At 48.8% G+C, this 26,678-nt stretch overlaps 1 protein-coding gene across 1 annotated transcript in view; it reads left to right on the top strand.

The window, feature by feature from the left end:
• The window catches only part of KATNIP (katanin interacting protein), a 148,012-nt gene that overhangs the window by 47,217 nt on the left and 74,117 nt on the right, over window positions 1-26,678 (top strand). The window contains exons 7-11 of the mRNA XM_065893189.1: window positions 5,372-5,503; window positions 20,190-20,362; window positions 21,365-21,424; window positions 22,887-23,005; window positions 24,576-24,678. Of these exons, the coding sequence (XP_065749261.1) occupies window positions 5,372-5,503; window positions 20,190-20,362; window positions 21,365-21,424; window positions 22,887-23,005; window positions 24,576-24,678 (587 nt within the window). The remainder of the gene's footprint in view (window positions 1-5,371; window positions 5,504-20,189; window positions 20,363-21,364; window positions 21,425-22,886; window positions 23,006-24,575; window positions 24,679-26,678) is intronic.

Below are 26,678 nucleotides of genomic sequence, written 5' to 3'. Positions count from 1 at the left end.
TGACCCTATCTCCAAATACAGCCACATTCTGAGGTACTGGGGGTTAGGACTTGAACCTATGAGTCTTGGGGGGACATAATAATGGGCAGCTCTGGAAAATCTACACCCCACGGTTGATGTCTCCAGTGAAGAGAACATTTGTCCCTCCGACATGCTCTCACCTCCTTGCTGGGCTGTTCCCTCCACCTAGATCACCACATTTCCTTTCCTCTCCCCTCTGACCCATGAAACCTGGCTCCCTGCTTTTTCCTCGAGACTCAGCTCAGAGGCTGCTTCCTCCAGGAAGCCTTCTTGGCACTCCCAGCCTGACCAGCTAGGTCGGTGCCTGCTCTGCTCCTGTAGCATCATCATGGCACTAGTCTCAGTGCCCGCAGTTGCCTTTCTCTCCCTCCGGCCTGTGAGCTCTGCCAGGGCACAGGCCAGCTCTTCCCCTCTGTTGCATCCCCAGCTTGCAGCCTTCACCTGGCACATTCAAGCCATTCGGGAAATCTTTAAAATAAATGAAGGACTATGCCCACCTGCTAAAGCATCTGGTGGTCACAGCAGTGAACATGCCCTTTTGAAGGAGAACCACTGGGGCTGCATCGTTACTGTGGATTGTGTTTCCTCCAAGGGGAAGGGAAGTGCTGTGAGGGGGTTGACTGGGCCCCTGCCCTGGAAACGGGGGTGTGGTGGGGATGGAGGTGGGAGTGGGTATGACAGCCACTTCCGGGTGTGGAGGACCAGGCCACAGAAGGGGAGCAATTGGACCCCAGGCAGTTTAATAGTGATACTGGGCATAAAGCTAAAGGAGAGAACTTCACTTTCTTGCCATTTTACATTTTTTAACAATTAGATTGCTCGGCAGGCCCCGAGTTGACCCTGGTGATGTCTGCTGAAGGCGGCGGGTGCCCAGTCTGCCGTACACGAGGGCGGCACGAACACCCCCTACCGCCGCTCTCAGCCGCCCCTTTCATCTGCAGCCCCTGGCTGGCTTCTCAGCCCCAGCAGGAGACAGGCTCCCACCAAGGGGAGCAAGAAGGAGGCTGAGGGGCCTGTTACAAGGTCTCCGAGACCCCAGCATGGGATTGGAGTTCTGAGATGGTCCTGAGTGTTTACTCAAGAACAGTCAGCAGTAACCTGAAAAGATGTGCTTGGTTCTGGGCTGTTCATTCATGCACTGGGCACGCATCATGCCCCAGGCACTGTGCTGGGACAAGATGAGCCCACTCATTCCACGTCATTTAATCCTAGCAGGGAAAACAGACAATAAGCACATAACTACATAAATAATAATTGCCAACATTACTGAGTTGTTATTAATGTGAGCCAAGAGCTATTCCAAGGGCCTTACTTATGTCCCTCATTAAATCCTCACCCGCACATTAAATCTCAACCCCAAGGGAAGTCCTGTCATCGTACTTGTTTTACAGAGGGGAAACTGAAGCACAGAGAGGTCAAATAACTTGCCCAAGGCCACACAGCTAGGAAAGGGCAGAGTGGAACTGAATCTGCAGCAGTCTGAGCCCAGAGCCTGCGCTCTTGATCTTTAGGCTAAATAAATAAACCAGATGAAGTTACAAAGTGATAATTGGGCTTTGAGGAGCCAGTAAGTAACCCCACCCCGCTCTGCTTTCCCTTCTAAATTGTGAAACAAATGAGAAATGATCATGGATGGAAGGTGAGCAAATGATTACCTCTCCAACTGAAAGTACTGCCCCTCTGCCGTAGACTGACCCCTGACCCCAGATGTTGGCAGAGCTGGACCGCTGATGGCATCAGCATGGTAGAAGGGGGCCATGTGACCTGACGGCACCCCACCCCCCCCACCCCAACCCACAGAAGAGGGAAGAAGGAAGGCCTGGGCTGAGCCCCGACGGCTTCCTGCCCCCACTCTCTCCCATCCCGTTTGTCCTCCCTGTGAGCAAGGGGCAGTGAATGAGCGGCACAGAGAAAGCAGAAGTTATTCTTCTATTAACTGGAAAGGGGAGGGCTGGGTCATGGGTTAGGAATTCAGGGAGGAGAGAATGGTACCCTGATGGTCTTGAAAGTTGTGAAGATTATAAAACGGGACACTGGTTGGGCGATGGGGGTCACAGAAGGATGCTAGTAGCTGGAATGGTCAGAAAAGCCTTCTCAGAGGAGGTGATGTTTAAGCTGGGACAGGAATGAGGAAGAGAAAGCAGCCATGGAAACAGCAATGCAGGTCCAGGGATCAGAAAGCACAAAGGGCTTGGAGAGGGAAAGAGCTTGGTGTACCCAAGTACAGAGAAAGGGCCAGTATGGCTGCAGCCGAGTGAGTCGGGGCCAGGGGTGGGGGGAGGGTGGTACAAAATGAGTGAACCCAGGCCACTTTCCATGAAGACCTGATGGTTTAGGATTGCACCAAGAGTCTGGGTCCTTTGGTGCCCTAAGAACTATCCTTGTATAGACTTTTGATGGCCAAGGCAGACCTCTACCAGAGTTGCTGGAGGGCAGTCTTAAGGAGAGGAGGGAGCCATAAAGTGGAGGAGGGGAATAAAGTGGTTAAGGGCAGGGCTCTGAGCCAGGCAGGCCTGGTCAAATCCTGATTCCCTCACTTCCTAGCTCTGTGTTGTTGAACAAACGACTTGAACTTCAGAGCCTTACTCTGCAATAGTATGTATTAGTTTTCTACTGCTGCTATAACAAATTAGCCCAAACTTGGTGGCTTAAAACAATACCAACTTTTTATCTTATAGTTCTGTGGGTCAGAAGTTTGACATGAGTCTCACTGAGCTAAAATCACAGTGTCAGCAAGGCTATGTTCCTTCTGGAAGCTCTAGGGGGAAATGTGTTTCCTTGCCTTTTCCAGCTTCTAGAGGCTGTCACATACCTTGGCTCCTGGCCACCTTCCAAGCTGGCAACGTTGCATCTCTCTGTGCTTTTCTTCTATAGTGACGTCTCCCTCTGATCTTCCTCTTCTGCAGCACTTTTCCACCTGTGTGCTGCTCACGCACATGTGTTTTATTGTGGCAAAATATACATAACATAGAATTTACCGTCTTCACCCTTTTTAAGAGCACAATTCGGTGTCACGAAGTACACTCACATTGTTGTGTAACCATCACCACTATCCATCACCAGAAGTTTTTCACCATCCCAAACTGAAACCCTGTCCCTCTTCCACTTTTAAGAACCCTTGTGATTACATTGGGTCCAGCGGAATAATCCAAAATAACGTCCCTAGTTTAAGGTCCGCTGATGAGCACAGTCAGTTCCCCTTTGCCTTGGAGCCTAACACATCCACAGCTTCCGGAAATTAGGACGTGGCCATTTTTGAGGTCCATTATTCTACCTACCCTCCACCCACTAGGATGGCTGGGGAAACACATGAGACAGTGTGTGCCAAGGACCTGTCCCGGTGCCTGGGCACTCAGGAGGCTGAACTGAATACATGCTGGCTGTCGTTCTTACCATCATCAGCATATTTTCAGCACTTAGACAGCCAATCTCCGTTTGGGCATTGGCCTCTCTCCATTCTTTGTCTTGTCCCATTGGACATGGTGGCTTCTCGCTCACACACAGGTCTGCCCTTGGGCCCTGGATATCAGGCCAACCAGGGAGCAGCCACTTGAGAAAGTGTAGAGAAACACGTGTCCTTTGCCAAGTCAAGGGGGGATAGCAGAGAGGTTAGTGCAAGTCGGACAGACCCCACACTCATCCCCAACATCTACCCTGACCTCCCAAGAATCCCATAGCGCCCTTGATTCCGGGGCTTCCCTCCTTTGGGCCACCACAGGCCCCAGGATTTCCTTTGAATTTGAGCAGACACTTCCCAGGTTTTCTACCTTCCCAACAATTTTTTTTTTTTTTGCCAAATTCACAGACCACTCATACTATTTTTTAGCTGTTATTTAAACCAGTCACCTTTCTTCTTTCCTTTTCTCTCCACCCCCTCACCCCTTCCTTCCTCACTCCTTTCTTTTCTTCCGTAATTCTAGGATTGTTCCACACAATAATATACATGAAATCAAGGTTTGATACACTGGTTGCTTATTTTTTTCCCATACACATTAAGATAGATAATTGCTTTCCTTTTTTTAATTTTTTTTTTTTTTTTTTTTTTTCGGTACGCGGGCCTCTCACTGTTGTGGCCTCTCCCGTTGCGGAGCACAGGCTCCGGACGCGCAGGCTCAGTGGCCATGGCTCACGGGCCCAGCTGCTCCGTGACATGTGGGATCTTCCTGGACCGGGGCACGAACCTGCGTCCCCTGCATCGGCAGGCGGACTCTCAACCACTGCGCCACCAGGGAAGCCCTCTTTTTTTAAATTTTATTTATTTTTGGCAGCGTTAGGTCTTCATTGCGGCGCGCCGGCTTTCTCTAGTGGCGGCGAGCGGGAGCTACTCTTCGTTGCAGTGTGCGGGCTTCTCATTGTGGTGGCTTCTCGTGTTGCAAAGCACGGCCTCTAGGCACGCAGCCTTCAGTAGTTGTGGCACATGGGCTCAGTAGTTGTGGCTCGCGGGCTCTAGAGCGCAGGCTCAGTACTTGTGGCGCGCGGGCTTAGTTGTTCCGCGGCATGTGGGATCTTCCCGGACCAGGGATCAAACCCATGTGCCCTGCTTTGTCAGGTGGATTCTTATCCACTGAGCCATCAGGGAAGTCCCAGTCATCACCTGTTTAGCCAGTGGTCCAGGCACCCCACTTTGGGAAACACTGACTATAAATCATGGCCCGTGGGCCCTTCATTGTCTGGCTCCTCTCGCCAGCCCAGACCCTAGCCACTCACCTGCCACACGCATGTCAGCTCTCAAGCCTTCACACACACTGTTCCCTGTGTCTGAATGCCCCCTCTTCTGTGCCCTGGAGACACCCTGGTCACCTGTAAGTGTTCTCTTCACTGTCGGCTGCATACCTGCCAGCCCCATCCTCCAGGCTGCATGCTCCTCTGTGACCCTGGTACTGGATCCCTTCTTCTGTGCCAGCCCTGCTGTCTTATCCATTCAACCGTCCTTTTCCTCGGCGAGAATGTGCTTCGAGGGCAGCAAACATGTCCTACTCTATTTTTCCTGCTCTTGCATATCCTTGGTTACATCATTATTTTATGTATCTTGCTGCCAATTAAACCCAGTACCCCATTGTTTATAAGACTTGTCCCTATTCAGAAATGTTAAAACTTGAAAACCTGTGTGTGTCCTAGAAGAATTCACTTATTTACCAAAATGTGGTAGTTGGCACATAACGGCTCTCAGCAAACTTGTTTTGTTGTCTGCAACAAATCCGAAACTAGCATGGTGCCTGGCACAGAGCAGGGATTCCATCAATATTTGTTGAATGAATAAGTGAACGCACAAATAAACAGATGCTGGAGCAGAATTTCCCAACTCTGCCTGCACTCAGTGTTTGACATATAAACTATTGTGTTTTTACAGGTAATAAAAAGGAAAGGAATTTGTCTGCTAAGCGGAAGGACAACGCTGAGGTCTTCATTCCCAGCAAACCCGAGCCAAACCTGAGCCCCCAGCCCCTGACCGTGTTCCCAGACCAGGAGAGGGCGAGCTCAAGTAAGAGTTCTGCGCGCACCCCCGAGCAGTTGGGACTGGGCTTTGGGTCAGTGGGGTGCCGTGATGGAGGAGTTCTTGCTTCATCACCCTCCTCCCCAAGGCCTGAGCTGACCTTTAGCAAATGTATTATTGGTCAACGTCTCCAGAGAAACAGAACCAATAGGATGTGTGTGTATATACATATGCATATATATATACATACATATATATATAGAGAGAGAGAGAGAGAGAGGTGGAGAAATTTTTTTTTCATTTTTTTTATTGAAGTATAGTTGATTTACAATGTTGTGTTAATTTCTGCTGTACAGCAAAATTATTCAGTTATACACATATATACATTCTTTTATATATTCTTTTCCATTATGGTTTACCCCAGGATATTGAATATAGTTCCCTGTGCTATACAGTAGGACCTTGTTGTCCATCCATTCTGTATGTAATGGTTTTCATCTGCTAACCCCATACTCCCAGTCCTTCCCTCCCCCAGAGAGAAATTTGTTGTAAGGAATTGGCTCATGCAATTATGGAGGCTGCCAAGTCTGATCTATACGATGGGTCAGCAGGCTGGAGACCCAGGAAAAGTCAGTGTTCCAGTTCGAAGGCCATCAGGCAGGAAGGGCCAGTGTTGCAGATGAAATCTGGAGGCAGTCTGCTGGAGGAGTCTCTCTTGTTCGTGGGAGGATCAGCATTTTTGTTTTATTCAGGCCTTCCACTGATGGGATGAGGCCCACCCACACTACGGAGGGCAGGCTGTTTTCTTCTGTCAATTAAAATGTTAATCTCACTCCCAAACACCCTCTCAGAAACATCCAGAATAATGTTTGACCAAATAGCTGGGCTCCCCATGGCCTAGTCAAGTGGACACCTAAAATTAACTGTCACAGTTACTTTCTGGGTCTAAAACCAAGATGTGGTTATAATTGAAAATTTGTTTTATTTTTGTTTTTACTTTTAAATGAAGTTGCTTACTTTATATGGGTAACAATACATGCAGATGATACGACATTCTAAAGGTACAAAGAAGTTTATGGTGAAAGGTCCGTGTGCCGCCCTTCTAATGAAATGAGGGGGTCCATTGATTGAGTGCTTACCGTGAGCCAGCCACTATTGTAAGCTTTTATTTATTACAATTTACTATGTGTTTACTTATCATTTACTTATATACATTATATGGTTTACTTATATATATATATATAAATTCTATATGAAAGTTACTCACCTATATGCAGTAAGTCCTCTACATACGAACCTTCAAGTTGCAAACTTTCAAAGATGTGAACATGGATTCCATCAACATCAGGCTTCAGTGACATTGCAGCTTGCCCTCCATCTCTTATTGCTGACGATCCTTCAGCTCTACCGTCTCCCACCTCCTCTCCCTCCTCCAGTCAGTAACTCTTCTTGCCTGTTCACTCAACGCCAGCGCCTGTATGGCAGGTGTTGTACTGCACTGCTGTACTTTTCAAGGCACTGTCCTGTAAGATTTAAAATGTTTGGTTGTTGTTTTTGTTTGTTTGTTGGCCATACCACGCACGGCATGTGGGATCTTAATTCCCCAACCAGCGATCGAGCCCACAACCCCTGCATTGGGAGCACAGAGTCTTAACCACTGGACTGCCAGGGAAGTCCCCTAAAAATTTTTCTTTATTTTTTGTGTTTGTTTTTTATGTATTATTTGTGTGAAAATTATTATAAACCTATTACGGTACAGCACTACAGCTGACTGTGTTAGTTGGGTATCTAGGCTAACTCTGTTGGACTTATGAATAAATTGGACTTACGAACCCACTCTCAGAACACAGCTCATTCGTATGTAGGGGACTTACTGTATAAGTAAATTATATATGTAATTTATATGTGTAGGTAAATTATAATCCTTATCTCCAGGCTTTGAGGTGGGTTCTCCGATTGTGCCCATTTCTCAGATGAGGAACTGAGGCACAGAGCAGGTGATTCACACAGCTGGAAAGCAGCAGATGTAGGCCTCAAACCCTGCTGGAGTGACTCCACTGCTGCGTCCTTAACCAGCAGACTGCACACACTGGAGGCTGCAGATGAAACATCTCAGTCTGATGCTGTGGATCCAAAGTAGTGGCTGGAGTGACTCTGTAAGGGCAACTTGCTTCTGATTTCTGTGATCCAAAGAAGCTCAGAGAGCTCAAGGCATCCTGGTGTCCTAAGAATTTGCAACTGTGGGGTGCCTAGGGCAAAATCCAGCCCCAGGCAACCAGCCTTGTTAGACGAGTGACCTCTGTGGCCAAGACATTCCATCCACGTTTACTGAGGAGCTGGAGGGACTGTTTCCTGCAGGGACGGGCCAAGGGACTTGGTGGCAGGAAGCAACCCCTACTCCAAACAGTCACGGTTCCCAGATCTGGACCAGTGCACTCCGTGCATGAGGCCTGAGGCTTGAAGCTCTTTTCCCAGCAGCTCAGGGCAGATGGAAGGAGGCGGAGGAAGTGATAACAATCCTTCCACTTACTGAGCGTTTGTTCCCTGCTATGTAAATATTGTCTTGTTTGGATTCCCCAGAACCAGACTCTGAGATAAGGTTTCCAGAACAAGTAATCTAGTTGGGAGGTGGTCCCTGGAAGGGGACAGGAAAGGGGAGGAGCCCAAACTGGCTTCATCACCAAGCAAGTTCACTGGGCAAGTGGAGCTCCACCTGGCTGGGGAGCTCAGGGGACGGCGCTGAGCAGAAGCCTGCTCCCACCCCGGGGTGGATGAGGGACCCTCCCTTCGGTCCTGGGTTGTGGGCTGTGCCTGGTGGCGTTGACCCTCCAGTGCCCTGGCTCAGGAGGCTCTGGGTGCCGGTGGAGCCCTGAGGCAGAGCTGCAGGTGGAGGTCTGGCTAACGTGGCACCCAAGCATTCCCTGATTAACCCTTATCAAGTCGCAAACTAATGGGGGGAAAAGACCGTACTAATACAAGGCAAAGCATTTTTAGATAGCAAGTGATAAAAAGAGTGGATTGAAGGAAAAGCATCTACATCAACCCATGTAAATGAACTTTCAAAGGTGGTGTGATCTTTGGGCACAGCCAGACCCCAGTAATTAAAGTATGTCAGCAGTCTGCCTCTCCCCACCTCTTGGCACAGCTTCTCCTTTATGCCCTACATTCTCAGAAAGGCTCTTAGGGTGGTGAGACAGCCCACCAGCAGCTCTGGGCTGACAGCCCACCAGCCCAGAAACCCTGGCAGAAAATAGGCCTGGCAGACTCTGCAGCCTGACCACCTGGTACAAATCGTTCCCGTCCACCTACCAGCTCTGTGACCTTGGGCAGGTTACTTAACCTCTCTGGGCCTCACTCTCCCATCTGCCAAACAGGGATAAGAGTAAGACTGTCCTCTGAGGGTCAGTATAAGGATTAAAGGACTGGATGGATAGACTGCTTAGAGGAGCATCTGGCTCAGACCAAGTGCTTGTTCAGGGTCAGCTGGTGGAGAGTGTGGAGGGCAAGCCCTGAGCCATTGTTTCTTCTACACCTGGACTGGCTCCACTGACCACTGCTCGAGTTGACAGGACTCCAGTCTGTACTGCTGGTGTTCACTCTATGTGAAAAATTTTTAAATGGCTTTTTAGAAAATTCCTCCAAGACAAGTTGTTAAGAGCTTCCCTGGTGGCGCAGTGGTTGAGAGTCCGCCTGCTGATGCATGGGACGCGGATTCGTGCCCCGGTCTGGGAAGATCCCACATGCCGCGGAGCGCCTGGGCCCGTGAGCCATGGCCCCTGAGCCTGCGTGTCCAGAGCCTGTGCTCCGCAATGGTAGAGGCCAAAACAGTGAGAGGCCCACGTACCGCAAAAAAAAAAAAAGACAAGTTGTTGAAAGAAATGAAACCAAGGGTGGAGTGCCACTGTGCAGGAAACTTCCAGAGCCCCTGGTAGAGTGGGAGCAGCACGGTGGCAGTCAAGCACCCTTCCCAGCCGTCCTACTGGGCTCACTGGGATCTCCCTCCTTCATGTGCTGGCCATGATCACTAAATATTTACGTTTCTGGGTAATAAAATGAAGAGCCAGCACTTACAAAGCACTGAACCAGCTCCCAGGCTGTGTTTAGTACCACACGTGTTAATCTTGCATTTAATCACTCAAACAACCCCATGCAGTAGGTACTGCTATTATCAACACTATTATACAGAGGAAACCAAGGCACAGAGAGGTTGAGGAATCTGTCCAAGGTCACACAGCCAGTAAGTATAAAGCCAGTGTTTAAAACCTGGCTGCAGAGTATCTGTTCTCAATCACTCCACTGCATGGCCCCTCGTGTGTCAACTAAACTGCTATTTGCTTGCAACATACCCACATCAGTCTAGTTCGAAGCAATGACATGCCTAAAATCCACAGGTTGGAGTCACTTGTTCTGTTTTTTCTAATGTTCATTAATATAAATATATAGCTGTTAACATTTTTAAAGTTAAACCATGTATCAGCTAAGATCATTTCAAATATTGTATTCATTTCCCAGGGCTGCTGTAACAAAGTACCACAATCTGATTGGCTTAAACAATAGAAAGTTATTGTGTCACATTTCTGGAGGCTGGGAAGTCCAAGATCAAGGTGTCAGCAGGGCCATGTTCCTTCTGAAGGCACTAGGGGTGAATCTGCACCAGGCTTCGCTCCTAGCTTCTGGTATTTCCTTGCCTTGTGGCAACGTAACTCCAACCTTCACCTGGTGCTTTCCTGTATACACATCTGTCTCTGGGTCCAAGTTTCCCCTTTTTATAAGGGTACCAGTCATATTGGATTGAGACCCACTCTAATGACCTCATCTTAACTCGATCATCAGCAAAGACCCTATTTCCAAATAAGGTCACATTCACAGGTACTAGGAGGTTAAGACTTCAACAAGTCAACTGTAACACATACCTTCATGTACAGTTTTTTGAGAAGTCGAGCTTCATTAATTATTTATAATCTGCCTTTCTCCAAGAAGTTCTGACATGTTCTAACAAATTTTGTAGTGCAAGAAGACTTTAACAAATATGTAAGGAAATGAAGGTAAAGGGAAAACAAGAGTAGGAACAATAAGTTGACGCCAAGGGGTGAACAGATGAATGCCTCAGGGGGTCACACTCATGACTTTGAGTTTCCTGACCACCATGGCAAGGAAGCAATGCATTCACATAAACAGCACATGTCACTGGGTCCATCTGGTAAAAATCAGATTACCAGCTGTCCCTGGCACTTGGTTCTCAGTTTGTCCCATTGATTCCCTTAAAGAGGACACTGTTTGAGGTGGTGGAATCCTCATTTTGAACGGGTTTGGAGGTCAGCCTTTATCTGTTAAGTATACATGGCTCCTACATTGGCCAAATTTGAAAAAAAGGCAAGTTGAAAACCATGGCATTGTTACCACTCTCATACTGAAATGGGATGACATTGGAGCCACATGTCCCACGGGGATGAGGTTCTAAAGGTCAGAAAAAAGTGCAGGTGGTTAAAGCTACCCTTGAAAATCCCTCAGACTGATGATCAAGTGCAGCGTATGTGGCTCCATCTAGAAAACCCCATACAGCCATATCACCTCTCCTTAAGCCCAAGAGAGTCATTGCTCCTCCAGGGTGGGGACAATCACAGCTTCTTGGTCAAGCCCCAGATGAAGCAGTTGGCCTTGTTTAGGGTCTGGTTGTAGGGAAAATGTGACTTTAAGCACTGGCATTATGCTGAGGTCACTGAGATATTCCTTCCTCCAGAGGCACAGGACCCTGAGACTTGATGAAAGGACAGAAGTCTCAAACCAGCTCTCACTTGTCCAGGCAAAATCTGGACTGCTTAGATGCTTTACTTTCTGTTTGTGGGGGGGACGTCTTTCTGGGGGGCATACAAAATCAGCCTTTTTATATCTTCCTGGTGAACTGAACCTTTTACCACCATGTGTTGTCTCTTTTTCACTCTAATAATGCTTTTGTCTTAAAGTTGACCAGCTTTCTTTTGGTTAGTGTTTATGTAGCGTATCCTTTTTCATTCTTTCATTTCAAACATTCTGCATCCTTACATTGGGGTTTGTCTCTTGTAAACCCCATGTAATTGGTTTTTATTTTTATCCTCTGACAATCGATGTGTTTTAATGGGCACATTTAGTCCATTTACGTTTAATGTAATTGCAGATATATTTAAGTTTAAATCTGCCATTTTATTGTTTGCTTTTTATTTGTTCTGCCTGTTTTATGTTCCTTTTTCTCTCCTTTCTTGCCCTATTCTGAACTGATTACTTTACATTATCCCTCTTTTTTCTTCTCTATTAGCTTGTTAGTTATACATTCTTTTACTATTCTTTAGTCATTACCAGAGATTGCAACATGTATTCTTGACTTATTAGAGTCTACTTTAAATTAGCAAGTTTACCGCTTCTCATTCAGTGGAGACCTTACAACTGTGTAACTCCATTTACTCCCATCCAAAATTAAATGCTATTTTTGTCATGCATTTTAATTCTCTCTAGATATTAAACCTCACCAGACATCATTATTATTACTAAAATAGTCAATAGTAATTTAGATTTGCCTACATTGTTAACCTTTCTGTGCCCTTCACGCCTGGCTCTTTCTAGGTCACCCTGACTCTCAGACTGTAGCCCTGAGTCTGTCACCAGCTCTCTTCAGTTTCTCAGCCTTGCAACAGCTCTTAGAATCAGCAGCACCTTGAGGGGAAACACTTCCCAGGTGCTGGGGTAACCTCTCTAGGTTTCTGTTCTCCTGCCCGTAAGCCTTCACAGCCCTGTTCACTCTCCATGCCTTCAAACAGATTTCTTTTTACAAACAGATTTTTATACTACTATTTGGTCCAGGTTTTCTAGTTGTGCTCCAGGGACAGGTTGGTCTGGATTAGATAGCCTGCCATTACCATAAGTGTAACCTATTGCCTGCTCTCTTAAAAGAGTTATTTCTCTCCTTGCTCCTTTATCTTTGGCCAAGGTCATAAAATTGAATTTATGTCAATTAAATGTACATATGGTGCAACTCCACGAGAGCTTAATTCCTCTCTATCACTATAACTGTCTCTTGTTCTAATGAAAGGGCCTCATGCCCTGGGTTACTTTGGTCTCTATCAATAAGCCTTCCAGGAAACTTCCAGAGACCTGTTGTCTTGTTGAAGGTGAAAGAAGATCAGTCTTTACTGCAGAAAGTTTACTGTCCAAGTCGTCAGAGTGCTCTAGGGAAGTTATATATCGGAACCACTTTTCCCAGACAAGCTGCCAACCACAGAAATAAAGTAACACCCCTCAGCATGAGTGAATTAGAAGACCCTAACAGCCCTGCAGTTAGCGCAGTTAGCATTTCTGTCAAGAAAACCTGCAGCAGGAAGACCATTCTGCCAAAGTCCAGAGTCTCATAACATATGTCAGTGTTCATTATTAATAGCAAGTGTCAGAAATGCAAACTGGCTGAAGCAACAAAGGAAAATGTATCACTCAGAGACCTGAAAAGTCCAGGACTATAGATCTGCCCTCAGGTATGGTGGGATCCAGGTACTCAGATGATGCTATCACCAGGAACTGTTTCTTCATCACTTAGCTCTACTTTTTGAGTCCAGTGGGTCTCAAACTTGAACATGCATCAGAATTATTGGCCAAGCAAATTAAAACCAGATTGTTGGACCCTGCCCAAATTTTAATTCAGTGCATCTAGGGTGGAGCCTAAGTGTTTTAATTCCTAACAAGTTCCTAGGTGATACTGATGTTACTGCTCCAGGGACCACACTTTGAGAACCACATCTGTAGTCTCAGGCGTGGCCCGGAGATGGTCCCTGGTGGCTCCAGGCTCGCATTTACTGACTTAGCAACCCCCGGGGAAAGGGACTGCTCCTCTCCAAATAGTTCCAGCAGAGTCCAAGAACCAGCTCTACCCTGAACCGATCTCCAGTCTCTGTAGTCAGGGAGAGGCACCTGTTCTCTCAAGGGCCCAGGAAGGGCCAGGAGTGGGGGCAGATCCAGATCCATCCAAAGCATGTAGACTGAGAAGATGGAGAAGAGGTGGTTCCCTGAAGGGAACCATGGATGCCGTGAAGGTCACTGCTGCTGGGAGGATGAAAGCAACTGCCGCTCATTTCTTACAAAAATTAACCACACAGGACACTTTGCTACAAATTCTTCTGGGGCCGGGTGCAGAGCAAAGGACTGTAATATGCGAGGAAAGAGTAAAGTCATTTAGTCAGGGATGGGGAGATGGGGGCTGACTGCCTTCCTTGAAAAATCATTAAAAATCACGTGCATTCCTGGGCTCACGAAGAGACAGCAGCAGAAGAATGAGTATTAAGGGTTACAGACAGCATCTGCCTGTGGAGAGGCCCCCACATAAGCCTCAGAGTTGAGAAGAGCATAGGCCTGGACAAGCCAGGTGTTATCAACTATCTCTTGCCGCCTAACAATCCCCTCCACACTGCAGTGGCTGCAAGCAACAATGCTTTTATTATTGCTGCAGGGGGCTGGCCGGTTCCATAGCGGGTGCCTGGCTGGCTGGTCTCGCACGGCCACCCTCACAGCGTCTGGCAGTCCCGCTGGCCCAAGGACCTCAGCTGGGACCCCTCGTCTCTGCTCCACGTGGTCTCATTACCCAGCGCCTGGTGGTCTCCAGGCAGCCCGAGAGGACACACCCCAGCATGTAAGTCCTTTCTTAAGTTAGGCTCCGCTTGGTCGTGACTGCTAAGGACCTGTTGGCCAAAGGAAGTCACCAGGCCATGCCCAGCTAGAGAAACAGATTCCACCCACCTTTTGATGGGAGATGCTGCAGCGTCACAGGGCGATATGGCACATTGCAGGTGGGATGCAGGTGGGAGGCATTTGTGGCCATTTGTCGCGGTCTCCTACGCTGTGGGAAGCGTGTAGCCTGCTGAGGCTGAGCCAACTTAAAATGCACAGAGGCTCTGGAATACTCAGATGTAAGCTACTGTCCCAGCGGGCAGCCCCCTTTCCCCTCCTGGGTGGATTTTAGAGGGAGTATGTGCTGCTCAGGACAAAACAGGGCTGAGCCAGCTGTTTCCCTGGACCTTTCACGGCAGAAATCGTGCACAGTTTCCGGGCTTACAGGCACGTGACCATCACTGATGCCACGCCTGCAGCAGGAGCTGCTCCCCAGCTCACGATTGCCACGTCAGATCATAGGACTTTTCAAGAGATGCCAGGAATCCCGATTTTCAGGTGGATTTCCTATTCTTTTTTTTTTTTTTTTTTTAACTTGGCATCTGTTTCCAATTTTTAAAAAAAGTCACACAACGCAACCTGCAGGCTGGCTTCAGCCTTTGGGCTGCCGGCCTATGAGCTCTACGTTAGACCCTTGTGATTCTCAGATGTAACGTTTGCCTTTTCAGTGGATTGCCAGGTGATCTCAAAGGTCCCTTGCATGTGGGAAGGGGTCATTTTGCTGAGACGCTGACTTTGAGCTTTTCGAGTCATAGCTGGCGAGTGGGAAGAAGCCACCTGGCTGGTGAGCTGACCGGACAGCCCCCATGTCCTCACGTCTTCTTTGTGACATGTGCTGCATTCATGGTAAATCTCCTGAATTGATACACTCTTTTGTTTCCCTGCAAGAGAGATGAAAGCCAAGTTCTAGTGAAGCAAAGAGAAAGTGAAGTTAACAGTAGAGGCGTGGTTTTCAACCAGAAAAGAGCAGCTTGGGATAAATTAAAATGTGCCATTTGGCTTTTGCTGGTGGTAACGATTTATTGTGTGAATAAATCCACCGTTCTCCAGATCTGTGATGAGAATAAATCCACCCTCACGTGGTGCTCAGGCCAGTGCAGAAATGGCTCACCCAAGCGAGCAAGGAGAACTTCCAATGGAATCAAAAGGCAGTGACCTCGTGTGCAATGAGGAAACGCACAGTCTACACAGCCGGGCAGCGGGGATGTGATTCAGGAGGACACGGGCACTGTGGACACGCGTTTCTGGGAAGCCATGGGTGGGGAGAGCTCTGGTGGTGGAGCTGTGGCCTTGACCTTCACTCAGAGAAAGCCTGATTTAATTTTTTAAAGCATCTTCTTAGCCTAATATGACTCAAAGGGCACAGGCAGGACCCAACGATCGTGTTGTTGCAGGAGCATTCCCTCCCAGATGAAAGGCGCTCAGGGCAGAAGTTTGTGCAGACAAAGCTGAACCCCGCTGGAAGAAAATGCCTTCCTGATTATCCTTTTCCAAGAAGAGGTGATCGCAGGGTTGTAGTGGCCAAGAACAGATAGTTATGTTGGGCGCGATGCTCCACCATAGCCCCAGACCACTGAGGCACAAGCGGACGGGGCTCTTGCCCACATAGTGGCAATAAATAGGCAAGGGTTACCACGCAGGGACTCTCCTTCGACTGACTTTATGAGTGCTGTAGGCAGGAAATGCAGAAGGAGCTTACGAATCTCAGGTTCTGCTTATCCTGGCGTTGCCCAAGCCTCGCACTAATGCTGGGGTTCGCACCCCCAGTGTCAGAGTTGTGGCGCGTTTGTTTAGCTGTACACAAGATCCTTGGCCCTTATTTGTAGGATCCTCTGTAGGATCTGAAGGGGCCTTAAATTTCTCAGCTCTGCTTTACTGCAGATGGAGGAGGAAATGATATGTTTTAATGATATTCACAAATACTGAGATTGACAAGGTTGGGAACTGAAATCATTTTCCGTCCATTCATTTGACAACGATCATAATGCCGGAGCCAGGGCATAGCAGCAAACAAGGTGGGCGTGGCCTCCTGGAGTAGCAGGAGGCCTCTGGGGCTTACGTGGCCTCAGGCTCCCATGAGACCTGTCCACGCCCGCTGCCCCCCAGGCTTCCCGTGGCTCCCGAGGCCAGCCCCCTGCCGGTCCTCCCTGTGCCAAGCTCCGCCCACCACAGGGCCTTGCCACCTGCTGCCCCTTGGCCTGGAACAGCCTCCCCACGTGGGTATTCACAAGGTCACCGCCTTCAGGTCTCTGCTCAGACGTCACCCTCCCTGACCCAGTGTCTGAAGTAGTGTCCTTCCCCCTCCTGTCACCTCTAGCTTTTATCCCACTTGATTTTTTCCCCAGCACTCATCACCTGCTGCTGGCGTGTCCTGTGTGCCTGATCCGTGTCTGTCTGTGCCCCATGACTGTGAGGTCTGTGAGGACAGGGACATGCCTTTCCCACCCACGTCTGTACCCCGGTGCCCAGAGCAGCATCTTATCCCACAGTGTAGTGACAGTTGAGAGCCTGTGTCGTTAATGCCCGTGCCTTGCAGCGAACCCAGTTCGGCTTCAGCTCCCCTTGGGGTGAGGGTGTGTTGGTGCTTCAGGATTCCTCAGTTCCAGCTCCAGACGGGCTCAAGGCCACTTCTTTTCTTTCACTTTCTTTTCCTGTCCTCCCAGCTGCGTCAGGGACCTGCGTGAGGAAGATCCCAGTGGCCTCCCCACACCCCTTGGACCCACAGTGTTTCCATGGCAATGAGAATCCCCACCTCCATCAGCTCCTTCCAGGACTCACCTTCTTACCCCTCGAGTTGCAGAGCAGGTCGAGTAGCTGATAAGAAAGGAAAACAGAGTTAAAGCAGCCTTGACTGGGGAGAACAGAATCCCCAGGTCACATTGCCAGCAGTGCCTTACTCTGTGTCCCCAGGAGCAGTAATGGAGCCACAGCAAGAGTCCATCAAAGTCAGAGAATGACCCACTGCCATTATCACCCAGGTCAGCCAGCCATCCGAAGGCATGCAGGGCTTCCTTTGGGTGCCCTTGACTTTCCTGGAGGAGCAGCTGGGACTTGCCGTGGCCTGTATTAGACCAGCCCTTGGGTTCTGTTGGCTTTCACGTTTCCTAAAAACTGAAATACTTTATGAACAAATAAATTCAGGGGGATTTCACATAAACTTCAGATTCTAACTTTTCTTAGAGAAAAACCTGGCAACACTAGAAGCACAGCTCTGTCTGGCAGGCATTGGCTGGAGCTGGGCAGTGGCTCAGCTGCCTCCCATCTCCCCCACACCCACCCCGAGTTCAGTCTCACTCACTCAGAGTGCCTGCCCGGTCCCTGGGCATTCACATCCAAAGCCCCTCTCCTGGATGCCTGGAAGAAATTGGTGTCCCCTCATTTTAGCTTAGCTTTTCCATCAACCCAGTACCTGGCTATACTCCCTCTCCTGCCAAAGCCATTCTTGGTGTTGCTACTTGAAGCCTCATTCAGATGCAAATTCTAACATAGCAGGAGGATAAAGGGCTCCAACTAAATCTCTAATAATCAGCGGTGCCTGTTTACTGAGGTCATGAGGATGGAAGGTTGCTGGGGTTTGTTTGTTTGTTTTCAATTTTTATTTATTTATTTATTTATTGGCTGCGTTGGATCTTCGTTGCTGCGCACAGGCTTTCTCTAGTTGTGGTGAGCGGGGGCTGCTCTTCGTTGCGGTGCGCAGGCTTCTCATTGCAGTGGCTTCTCTTGTTGCGGAGCACTGGCTCTGGGTGCGTGGGCTCAGTAGTTGTGGCACATGGGCTCAGTAGTTGTGGCTTATAGGCACTAGAGCGCAGGCTCGGTAGTCGTGGTGCACGGGCTTAGTTGCTCCGCGGCATGTGGGATCTTCCCGGTCCAGGGCTCGAACCCGTGTCCCCTGCATTGGCAGGCAGACTTTCAACCACTGTGCTACCAGGTAAGCCCAGGTTGCTGGTTTTTAACAAGCCTTTGTACCAGGCTATCTATATCTCTATCTATATCTCCCCAGAGAAGTCATAGCTATCAATTCCCAGTTTGTTATAGGCCAGCGTTAATGTCAGTCTTTGATACTATTGTTAAATGATGCAACGAAGTTGCCTAGGTTGAATTCACATCTCCAGCCCAGACCACCCTCCCAAACTCCACACTCGTGTGTGTGTACAGGCCAACTCGACAGCTCCACCCTGATGCCAAAATCACACCTCTGGGCTCCAAGCTGCCCCTTCGCTTCCAAACCTGCTCCTCTGACAGCCCTCCGCAGCTCAACTGAAAGCAATCCCATCATCTGTTTCCTCGGGCCAGAACCTTGGCATCGTTCTTGACTCTCTTTCTGCACCAGCCACATCTACTCTGTCAGGAAATCCTGCTGGCTCTGTCTGCAACATACACGCAGAAACTGACCACACTCTGTGTCCCCACTCCACTGGGCAGCTGCAGGAGCCCTAACTGGCCTCTCTGCTTTCCCCCTCACCTCCCTTCATTCTGTTCTCCACTCAGCACCTAAGTCAAATCAGGTCCCCTGCCTTCAAGCCTTCAGTGGCTCCCCATTTCTCTCGGAGTAATGGCCTTACAGTGTCCTCCAAGGCCCTGCCTTGGCCCTCCCCACCCCTTCTCAGGCCTCTCACTTCACACTGGTTCCTGGACCACACTTCCCCAATGCTCCGTGTGGCCAACCTGCCACCCTGCTCACCCCATCTCTGTTACCCTGCTCTGCTTTTCTTGTTTTTCCATATCATTTTCTGACATGGAACACCCTAGAGTATTTCTTGTTTCTCTGCCTATTGCCTCTCTCTACAAGGGCAAGGGTCTTGATCTGTATGGTCGCTGCAGTGTCCCCAGTGCTAAGAACAGAGCCTGGCAGAGGGGCACTCAATAAATATTTGCCGAGGGGTTGAAATTCAGTAGGTTAAAGCCTCTTTAAACATCCCAATGGAAACATTTTGAGCAGTTCTATTTTTAAATGGAGATTTTTTTTTTTTAACAGAGAAAGAATCCAAACATAAGTACTTGAGAGGATGTTATCATAACCCCCCATGTTCATTACCCGACCTTGGCAATGGTCAACTGATGGCCAATTTCATCTGCACCCACACCCATACCCCAGGTGATTATGAAGCACATTCAGGTCACCATATTTATCTATAGATATTTTAATGCCTTTCTTTTTACAAATGCATAGTATTCCATTGGGTAAACATGCCATAATGTATTTTTTTCCAACCAGTCTTGCTGGGTACTTTTTCATATATTGCAAATATTTTTGCATATTATAAAATCAGTGTTCCACTCATTAGAACTTCCAGAACCGACTACAGCTTTGCAATACTTTTTTTCTTCAGTTGAGGAGTAATTTCTTTGTAACTCTTACTACCCATGTAAATATGAAACAAAGCAAAAATATTCCCAAATACCCATCCTTCTTCACAATGTCAGGTATTAGTCCTTATAGGCACTTTGTTAGAGGGCTAACTTTTAAACTTTTTATTTCAATTTTAGATGTAAAGGCAAGTTGCAAGGATACTACAAATGACACTCCCATTCCCCCAGGTTCACCAGTTGTTAACATTTTGCCGCAGTTGCTTTATATTTGCTCTGCGTGTGTGTATTTTTAAATCATTTGAGATTAAATTGTAGACAGCATCCCACTTTACCCTGAACACTGCAGTATGTATCTCCTAAGAACGAGGGCATTCATTTTACGTTGCCACAGTGCACTTACGTATGAAATTCAGGATAGTTAGCATTAATATAATACTGTTATCCAAGTCACAGACTCTACTCGGATTTCTCCACTTGCTACAATAGTGTTCTTTACAGGGATATTTGCCGACCCAGGATCCAGCCTTGGGATCGCCGTTGCGTTCAGCTGCCATGTCTGCCCCGTCTGCTTTCATCTAGAGCAGCTCTCCAGGCTGTCTTTGTCTTTTTTGACCTTGACATTTTTGGAGAGTATGGGCCAGTTGTTTTTATAGAACGTTCCTCAATTTGAGTCTAATCGATTGGGAGCTGCCCTCCAAGAATGCAATCTAAAGGCTCACCCCCTGTTTTCTGCCCCCAGGACCTGGAAGCCACCGAGAGAGACCCCTATCAGCAACGCGAAAACTCGTGTGCAAGGTTGAGGACCGAGAGGAGGATGCCTCAGCCGTGCTCAGAGCCATCCAGGTGGAGAACGAAGCCCTGCAGAGGGCGATCCTCAGCAGAAAGGCTGAGCCCCCCGCCAGCCCACCACAGGTGCGTTCCCAGGCAGAGGGAAAGGATGGAGAAGGACTTGGGCTACTCAGGGACCAGGCAGTGTCTGAGCGGTGCTTGCCAAGAGCACATGGTGAGGAGAGAGAGCGGTGGAGGCATCCCTGACCTTAGACCAATCAATGCATCCACTGTCTGGTGCACAGCTGCTACTGACCTGTCGAAGTCCCCATTTCCTCCACCTCCTTTCCATCTTTTGTTTCCTAGGCCTAAGTTGGACGCTAATATGCCTCCAGTTCTTGCTGATTTCCTTACAAACCCTGAATACCTTCAACTAGAGTTGAGCATTGGTGTGTCAGAGACAGGATGGTGCAAACAACCAGCTCTGGCTTCTCTGGAAAGACCCCCTTCCCCAGAGCATGAGCCCTTCCAGCCTCCGCAGTCCTCACCACTCCTTAACGTCCTGCTCCTGGCCTGCTTCACCTTCTCAGGAAACCCCTCTGGCCCTACAGGTGTTTGAGTTGGTGCCCGCAGCCTTCGGCTTTGAGCAGCAAACAGGAGGATGGATGGTGGGGTGGAGCGGGGGTCTCTGGGGAGCTGGAGGCCTTGGACATCCCTCAATGTCTACATCCTTTCTCAGAAGCATGTTCCCTGACTCACCTGTTGAAATCTTTTACCTTAACTTGATGTTCACAGTAGCCCTGAAACAGGCAGGGCTGGTTTCATCACACTGTTTTATAGATATGGCTGATGGCACCCAGGGAATCCGGGTGGCTTTCTCATGGCATGTCTGTGGAAGTGGCTGAGGTCTGCCAGCCTGAAAGCCTAGGGCCCCGTCCACACCGCTAGTTGCTCCCCAGGCCCTGTTGGCGGGCTGCTCTTTGGGGTGATCACCAAGCAGCATCTGTTGTCTGTTTTCCTGGTGCTCGGCCTTTTGCCCCTGACATTTGTGTCTATGACCTCAAGACAGTCTGTACCTCTATCAGTGAAGGATGTGAAGTGGATGGCTTTATTCTGACCTCAGATCATGTGATTCCATCCTTCCAGGACACAGAGAGACCACCAGCAGAGTCATGGACCGGTCTGCTGAAGGAGGAGACCCCTGAGGTCAGTGAAGGCCAGAGAGGGACAGCAGAACCCCGTTCCCACAGCAGCCAACAGTCTCCAGAGGGCCTTCCCCACACGGTCCCAGCAGGACCTCACTGTGCTCCCTGAGCACGCCAGCATTCTGCCCATCTCCCAGATGGAGAGACCCGGGCTGAAGCACGTTGCCCAGGGTTACGAGTGGAAGCCAGACCTCACCCGGGCCTGCTGATTCCAGTCCCTTGTTACGTTTCCATTTCCTGACAAGATAACACAGAAAAGGATCTCAGTATCCTAAATAAGTAAATTTATATCTACACCTATCTAGGTCAGTTAGGCCAATCTCAGCAAAGATGGCCCCAGGAAATACGGTCGTGAATTAATAGAACACCTGTTAGACTGTGCACAAGTCTATGCTGTGTCCTCAGAATACAGGGGTGACCGAGCAGACCAGAGCAGCCCCTGGCCTCGGGGAGCTTCCAGACAAGATTCGAGTATATACGAATAAAGCCGTATATAACCAAGGTGACTTCAGAGAGAGGTGGCAATACAAGGCGCTAATGGGTGAGAGAGCGACAGGGTATAGGATGGTGGCTACCTCCCACAGGGGGATCCAAGGAGGCCCCTTGGAAGGTGTCCCATTGAGGCTGAGCCCTGCCTAGTAAGAAGGAGCCAGCCAACAAAGGAACAGCATTCCAAGTGGAAGGAACAGGGGAAAAGCTTCGAAGTGGGAATGAGCCTGGCCTGTTCCAGGAGTGGGAGAGTCGTGGAGGAGAAGAGGACAGGGGAAGATAAGGGGTGGGCAGTAGGGAATTGGAGAGAACGCTCATGAAACAGAGTGCTGGGCAGGGCAGCACCCCAGAGCAACATAGTGGGTTTCTTTTGGCATCGCTCCTACTTTTTCTATTACTTCCCAGTCATCTTAAACCATTGCCAGCCAATATTTCTGACAGGTTTGCCACTTTGCCCACCCTGCGGTCCAGGATTTCTGGATGACCTGACCCCTGATCCACAGAGCTTCCAATGACTACAATTATTTGCAGATAAAGATCAGAGCACATTTCTAGTTTAAATGATAAATGGAAAAGAAGGGGAAAAGGCTTGGAGGATTAAAAATGAAAGGGTCTAATGTTACTGGCATTCTCCATGGAGTCCCATTACTTTGTAGCAAACAGAACAGAGGCTCACTGGAGGAGGGGAAAGGTTTTGATGAGAGAAATTTTTCAATGGCTCATTGAAGCAGACCATTTCCTGGGACCTCCCAGATCATAAGAAACTGAGATCCCACATTTTTTGCAAAGATGTGAGGGGATTCTAGATCTAATCAGCCCCAGGTAGTCGCTTTCACCCTCATTCCTGTTCCCAGTTTCCCGCAACAAGACTGATGGCCTGCGAAGTGTGTCCCTTTGACCGTGGCTCTGCTGTGTCTTGGGCCAGGAGGGACGCCTCGGACATCTGTTTAATAAGCTTTTCCATCCTCCCTCAGCTGCCCTCCATCACCGCGGCAACAAGCACAGCGACCAGCTCGCAGGAGCAGTCCAGGGCAGCAGGGGGAGCCAGAGCCGTCAGTGAAGCCATTGACAGGATCAGCCTTCTGGGGAGCAGGTACTTATCGAGGCAGCTTCAAAACAAAAACAGCAACCCGTAGCCATCCAGCCATGAGCATCTTATTAACTGAGGTTTTTCTTTGCATTTTGATTCCAGACCATTTAAAACTGCTCCCTTAGACTGCATCCCCCCTCACCCTCCCTCCAACCCAAAAGCCTGAAATTGACTTGATTTCTTTCAGACACATGTCTCTCTGCTTGTTCAGTTCCCTTCAGCCCATGTAAAACTTCAGTCTCCTCAAAGGTTTCCACGGAAGCAGCCCACGTGGCAGACAGTGACCCAAGGCAGTGTCCTCTGAACCTTCTTTTCTCTATTCAGAGTTTGTTCAAATGCAGCATTCTCTTCCGTTCACACATAGCATCAGTGATTGGCACTGTCAAGTTTTATTATCCAAATAAAGGCTTTCCTGTAGTCATCAGGCAACACCGATCTTCAGAAAGATGCACCACGCCGAGCCAATAGCTTCAAGCGCACATCTGAGCCCCACCATGCTCCCCGGGCCGCTGTGCAGAGCTGGGCGCGTGGTAGTCTGTGCAGCGCCCATGCCTGGCTGAGCGGTGAGAGCAGCTGAAATCCGGCCTGCACAGTGGTCGCTAAGCTGCGGCTCTGGCCTGAGGCTGCATCAGCCCCGAAAGGCATGGGGGCTTTTTCTCTGCACAAAGGAGGAATTTCCTGGCCAATCTATGTACTCTCCAGATCTGTGTCCATCCAGAGGGTGTTTGCCTTTGATAATTTGTAGAAAGACTCTGAATAGGCTAAAGGCAGTGCTAGCCACTCCTCCAGGAGTCTGCAGACCCCAGATTGGAAACCATGCTGTGGACCACTGTGGCCATGAATAAGAACTTGGAGTTTCCTCCACGAGTGAAAGGGCTGGGCCATGAGGATATGTTACATCAGATATAGATACAGGATATGTTACGAGCAGCACACACATCATCAAATGCTTCTTTCTTCATCATCAAGATCCTTTGTGCTTCAGGGTCTTGGGAGTTCTCAGCCTTAAACAGCACAAGTAGGGTGTGTTTGCAGACAGCTCTCTGCTAGGTTTGGAATGCTGTGTCCTCAGAAACTAGAGATGCAAGGCAGGTCACTAGATCAGGAGCTGGCAAACTTTTTCAGTAAAGGGCCAGATAGCAAATACTTCAGGCTTTTCACTTTTTGTTTGTTTTAACAGCCCTTTAACAATGTAAAAACCATTCTTAGCTTGCAGGCCACACAGAAACAGGCTGCGGCTTGCATTTGACCTGCAGGCTGTACGTACTGTGTAGACACCCGCTCTAGACTCTTACAGCCTAGCAGTCAGCTTAAGGAGATCATCTGGCCATCTGGCCCCAAGCAATTTCTCTTACTTGGCCCTTCTTTCATCGCTAATTGTACAATTATTTATAAAGGGAGAAAACCAGCTGGTGTGCGCCTTTGATCTGTCTGCGGGGGTGTGAGTATTTTCATCTCAAATTGTTACTTCTGTCTGAAATAGAAAAGTAAGCCTGGTACCCTTGATGCAAACTTTCTCTATTGTGTATCATTACTATCAGATACCTGTTTGCTAAAACAAAATCAATTTCAGACACCAGCAGAAGGTTCTGAAAGTCCTCCAGGCCATCGAAAGTGACTCCACCCAACTCAGCCAGGTTGTTTCACCCACTGAGGAGCACGTTCTGGACCCAGAGGTGAGAACCTTGACTTATGAGGGTTTCTGAAGGCATTCATGTCTTGCCTGAAGGCTGAGGGAGGAAGGGCCCCTCAGTACAATCATTTCTGTTCGGTGGGAGCTGCTCTGACAGTGGTAAGCTTAGCATCTTTCTGCCCCAGCCTCCATCCCCACTCCTCCCCAGCACATAGACATCCATGTAATGGAGCGTGAAGTTTCAGAAGACAGAAGCCTGTCCACACAAGAGGAAATATAAATAGCCTGTTAGCCCATACAGAAATATCCAGCACCACTTGTAATCAAGAAATAAAATTAGAGCAACCTTAACATCCCATTTGATGTTAACAAACCTCAGTTAACAAATGATTTTTGATGATAACCTCTAGCACTGGCAAGGTTACAGTAAAACTGGCAGTCTTACCCTGCTGGCGGCAATAGAAATGGGTGGAAAGCTTTTGAAAAGCCGAAAGGCTCTTAGGAAGAGCCTTAGAAATACTTATGTCTTCCAGCCTGACAATCCCACTTCCTTACCCTGAAGAAATCACTCAACAGAAATAAAAAACTATAGGCGCAAAAATGTCTATTGCACAATTATTGGAAGTAGGGAAAGGTGAGAGAAAAAAACACAGAAATAACATAAATGTCTCACAGTAGTAGAGTTAATCAGGAAAGTATGATGCGCCAGCACAATGCAGTCGTGTAAAAGGATGGAAATCTTCATTATGGAGGTTATGCGGATAGAAAATGTTAAGGATATAAAGTTAGCTGCAAAAAGTGATGTTCATCTTCATCGAGTCCGATATGATTGTAGCGACCGGGCAAGGATATGGCTGTGAGCGGGTCGATGGAGCTGAGACACGAACGGTGAAAGGGCAAGGTAGCATCAGGGTGGAGGGATAGCGGATGATACGTTTCTCTTTTGGGTCAGAAGGTGTGTGTCCAGCACATCCTCTCATCTCTTCCTCTACCCAAGCCTTTCTTATAACTGTTTGGTTCATCGGTCACCCATCTTGTGATTGGCCAATGGGGACTTAACAGGAAGCCCTCCCAAAGTCACACGTAAAGCTCATATGAAAGCAGAAAGAGCCCTGCTCCAGCCCAGAGTGGAGTTCTGGCTTGGAGTCTGGCATCATCATTTAGAGGTCGTGTGACCTTACATAAGCCTCTTAAGCTGTCTGGTCCTGGGGGTGTGTGACTGTCAAACGGGGTAAATAATCCACAGCCCACGGGGCCACTGTGCAGCTGGAAGAGGAAAGGTCTGTAAGGGCAGATGGCTCGGTGCCTGGCACAAGGCAAGGAGGAATCAGGAAATATGCCGTCTAAAAAAATCTAGGGAGGGCTTCCCCGGTGGCGCAGTGGTTGAGAGTCCGCCTGCCGATGCAGGGGGCGTGGGTTCGTGCCCCGGTCTGGGAGGATCCCACATGCCGCGGAGCGGCTGGGCCCGTGAGCCATGGCCGCTGAGCCTGTGCGTCCAGAGCCCATGCTCCGCAGCGGGGTGGGGCCACAGCAGTGAGAGGCCCACGTACCACAAAAAAAAAACCAAAAAACAAAAAAAAAAGAGAAGAAAAATGACACATTTCTTTGTAATGAATGCCGTAGTCAGGATCAAGCAGGGCTTGATCCAGAAGCTCACGCTGTGTCTGTACCGTGTCAGCTGCGTCCTGAGCCTCACCCCCACCTCAGTGCCCAGTCCCAGCTCTGCGCTTTCCCTGTGATCCCTCAATAGCTAGAGTGATTCCCACCGCTTGCCCTTATACCCTCAGACTCCACAGTCAGGAGAAAAGAGCAGTTTCTCCACACACAGATCTGAAACTGGGTCACGTGCCCATCGCTGAGCCATTCCCTCCAGGTGGCCCGGGTGACAGGACACACTGATCAATTGGACCAGTTCATCTCCTCCTTGGGGTAGGAAAGTGTCCATCCCCCATACCTCATGGCTGAGAAAAGAGAAGGGGCAGCTTCACCAAAGGAAAAGCAGGTGGTCTTGTTGAGAGCGGGGCAGTGAACGCCAGGGACCGG

Source organism: Phocoena phocoena, chromosome 15 (genome assembly GCF_963924675.1).
Source record: "Phocoena phocoena chromosome 15, mPhoPho1.1, whole genome shotgun sequence".
In the NCBI taxonomy this organism is placed as follows: Eukaryota; Metazoa; Chordata; class Mammalia; order Artiodactyla; family Phocoenidae; genus Phocoena; species Phocoena phocoena.
The sequence above is the reverse complement of the archived record's forward strand: the minus strand, read 5'-3'. Positions and strand labels throughout refer to the sequence as shown.